Source organism: Plectropomus leopardus, unplaced genomic scaffold (assembly GCF_008729295.1).
Source record: "Plectropomus leopardus isolate mb unplaced genomic scaffold, YSFRI_Pleo_2.0 unplaced_scaffold6245, whole genome shotgun sequence".
NCBI lineage: Eukaryota > Metazoa > Chordata > Actinopteri > Perciformes > Serranidae > Plectropomus > Plectropomus leopardus.
The window spans coordinates 1-686 of record NW_024668677.1 but is presented as its reverse complement, the minus strand read 5'-3'; the positions used below and the strand labels follow the sequence as shown (position 1 = coordinate 686).

The 686-nt window shown below is 49.9% G+C and overlaps 1 protein-coding gene across 1 annotated transcript; it reads right to left on the bottom strand.

Moving 5' to 3' along the window:
• Window positions 1-353: 353 nt before the first annotated feature.
• On the bottom strand, window positions 354-683 carry LOC121939829 (histone H3-like; the record flags this gene model as incomplete). Its single annotated transcript, XM_042482768.1, has 1 exon — window positions 354-683. A coding segment is annotated over one exon (330 nt), but the record flags the coding sequence as incomplete, so codon positions are not given.
• Between the last annotated feature and the right edge of the window lie 3 nt (window positions 684-686).

Here is a 686-nt window from a genome sequence, read left to right as displayed (position 1 = left end):
CTTGGCACCTTGGCTGGCATTTGTCATGAATCAAAAACACGTCTCACCAGTTGTTATCGCCTATTTTCAATTCGTTGTCTGTTATCACCAATTCGTGTCCGTTCATGAGGAAATTAAATAGATCGTGCATTTATAACAAAGTAACAGGACCCTGGACAGCGACTTTTTAAATAGGTTCGCGCTGAATGTGACACATGGTTGTTCTAAATGTAGGCTGTTGGAAAAGAGAAACTTTGATTTTACTTGTTGATTTGCTATTTATGATAAAGTGTAAATGTTTAAGAACTGAACTCTTGAGGGGAGGTGAGGTGGCTCTTAAAAGAGCCGTTGTGGTTTTTGGAGCAGCAGGTAATTTAAGCTCTCTCTCCACGGATACGACGGGCCAGCTGGATGTCTTTGGGCATGATGGTGACTCTCTTGGCGTGGATGGCGCACAGATTGGTGTCCTCGAAGAGGCCGACCAGGTAAGCCTCGCTGGCCTCCTGCAGAGCCATGACAGCGGAGCTCTGGAAGCGCAGGTCGGTCTTGAAATCCTGAGCGATTTCACGGACCAGGCGCTGGAAGGGCAGCTTACGGATCAGCAGCTCGGTGGATTTCTGGTAACGACGGATCTCACGGAGAGCCACGGTACCGGGCCTGTAACGGTGAGGCTTCTTGACGCCGCCGGTGGCCGGGGCGCTCTTACG